Genomic DNA, 1,996 nt, shown 5'->3' on the forward strand with positions numbered 1-1,996 from the left:
CAAAAGCTTTACAAGCCTTCGCATTGTTTCTTAGAAGCTGCTGCAATGGCATGGAAGACTTGGAGTTCATGAAAGAACTGGACACAGTCGCTAATATGAGGAGTATCGCTTTCAAGCTCCCATACAAGCTCAGAGAGAGATGGCGTTCAAAGGCATTCGGGTTACAAGAACAAAGGAGTCACAAGGTAAAGATGGTAGATCTTGTCAGCTTTATTGAAAAACAAGCTAACATTGTCTCAGACCCAATATTTGGTGATATCCAAGACTCAAGCCCAAGTAAAGGAAAGCCCAAAATGCTAGTGAAACCCAAATCCAAAAGCAGTTTTGCCACCAATGTGCAAGTAAAACCACCACAGACACCAACTAAGGGTTCACCACCACCATCATGCCTTTACTGTAACAATGGACATGGATTAATGTCATGCTTGCAGTTTGGAAAGCAGCCACACAGGGAAAAGATAAACTTCATAAGACAGAATGGAATCTGCTTCGGGTGCTTGACCAAAGAAGGACATGTGAGTAAAGACTGCACAAAGCATCTTACCTGCACCATATGCAACAAACAGCATCCAAGTGTACTACACATCAAACCACTGGAATCATCCAGAAAACTAAAGAAAGCGCCTGTGAGTAGCACACAGGTATCTCTTCAAGATGGTAAGCATACTGGAGTCAGAAAAACACAGAGCTACACAGAGTGCCTGCTGTCGATTGTACCAGTACAGATTAAAAGTTCAAAAGGAAGTAAGATTCTGCACACATATGCCTTTCTTGATCCTGGAAGTTCGGCAAGCTTCTGTACAGAGGATCTTATGAGGAAACTCAACATTACTGGAAGAAAGACTAACATTCTTCTTCAAACGATGAGCCAGGATAAGTCTGTGCCTTCTTATATTGTCAGTGGGTTGGACGTTTCTTCACTAGAAGAAAATTACTTTATTCCATTGCCTGAAATCTACACACAACAGAGCATGCCCATTGACACCTCTAACATTCCCACAAAGGAAGAACTGTCTAAATGGCCTTACCCGAATAAGGTACAGATTCTTAGGATTCCAGCCAAGGTGGAGCTGCTGATTGGAAGCAACACTCCCAAAGCCATTGAACCTTGGGAAGTCATTAATAGCCAAGGGGATGGGCCATATGCAGTTAAGACCCTGCTAGGGTGGGTTGTTAATGGTCCTTTACAAGGCAAAGCCACAGCAAACAGGTATAGCTGTGATGTTGTTGTTGTAAACAGAAGTTGTTGTTGTTGTTGTAAACAGAATTTCTGTCTCAAACCTAGAAGAAATGTTGAAATAACAATACAATCATGATTTCAGTGAGAGGTCAAGAGAAGACAAGGCTGAAATGTCTGTTGAAGACAAAAGATTAATCAAGATTGCGGAAGAATCAATCAAGTTGAAAGATGGACATTACACTCTTGATTTACCCTTTAGGAAGGAGGACACAATATTGCCCAACAATTACCAAGTGGCAGAACAGCGACTTCAAAGTCTAAAAAGAAAGTTCAAGAGGAATCAACAATTCAAAACCGACTATACTGAATTTCTAACTGAAGTCATAAATAAGGGCTATGGTGAAGTAGTACCGCAACAAGAGTTGAAAAGAACAGACTGTAAATTATGGTACATCCCACATCACTGTGTATACCATCCACAAAAACAAACCATAAGAGTTGTCTTTGACTGTGGTGCTACCTTTCAAGGCAAATCCCTCAACGCAGAACTTCTTCAGGGTCCTGATTTAACCAGCACACTTTTCGATGTCCTCACCAGATTTCGCCAAGAACCTGTAGCAGTTATGACCGACATCAAAGCAATGTTCCATCAGGTCAGAGTGTCAAAGGCAGATGTTGACTTTTTGCGATTCCTCTGGTGGCCAGATGGTGATGCCAGCATGCCTGCTGTGGAACATAGAATGCTAGTACATCTTTTTGGGGCAGTGTCATCCCCAGTTGTGCTAACTTTGCTCTAAGACAAACAGCCAAAGATAA

At 41.9% G+C, this 1,996-nt stretch overlaps 1 protein-coding gene across 1 annotated transcript in view; it reads left to right on the forward strand.

Moving 5' to 3' along the window:
• The first annotated feature begins 50 nt into the window (after window positions 1-50).
• The window catches only part of LOC107576165 (uncharacterized), an 8,504-nt gene continuing 6,558 nt past the window's right edge, over window positions 51-1,996 (forward strand). Inside the window, 4 exon segments of the mRNA XM_071582362.1 lie at window positions 51-341; window positions 432-515; window positions 1,005-1,165; window positions 1,779-1,833. Coding sequence (XP_071438463.1) covers window positions 51-341; window positions 432-515; window positions 1,005-1,165; window positions 1,779-1,833 — 591 coding nt within the window.

This window comes from Sinocyclocheilus grahami, unplaced genomic scaffold, assembly GCF_001515645.1.
Source record: "Sinocyclocheilus grahami isolate Dianchi unplaced genomic scaffold, SAMN03320097.WGS_v1.1 scaffold3289.1, whole genome shotgun sequence".
Lineage (NCBI taxonomy): Eukaryota > Metazoa > Chordata > Actinopteri > Cypriniformes > Cyprinidae > Sinocyclocheilus > Sinocyclocheilus grahami.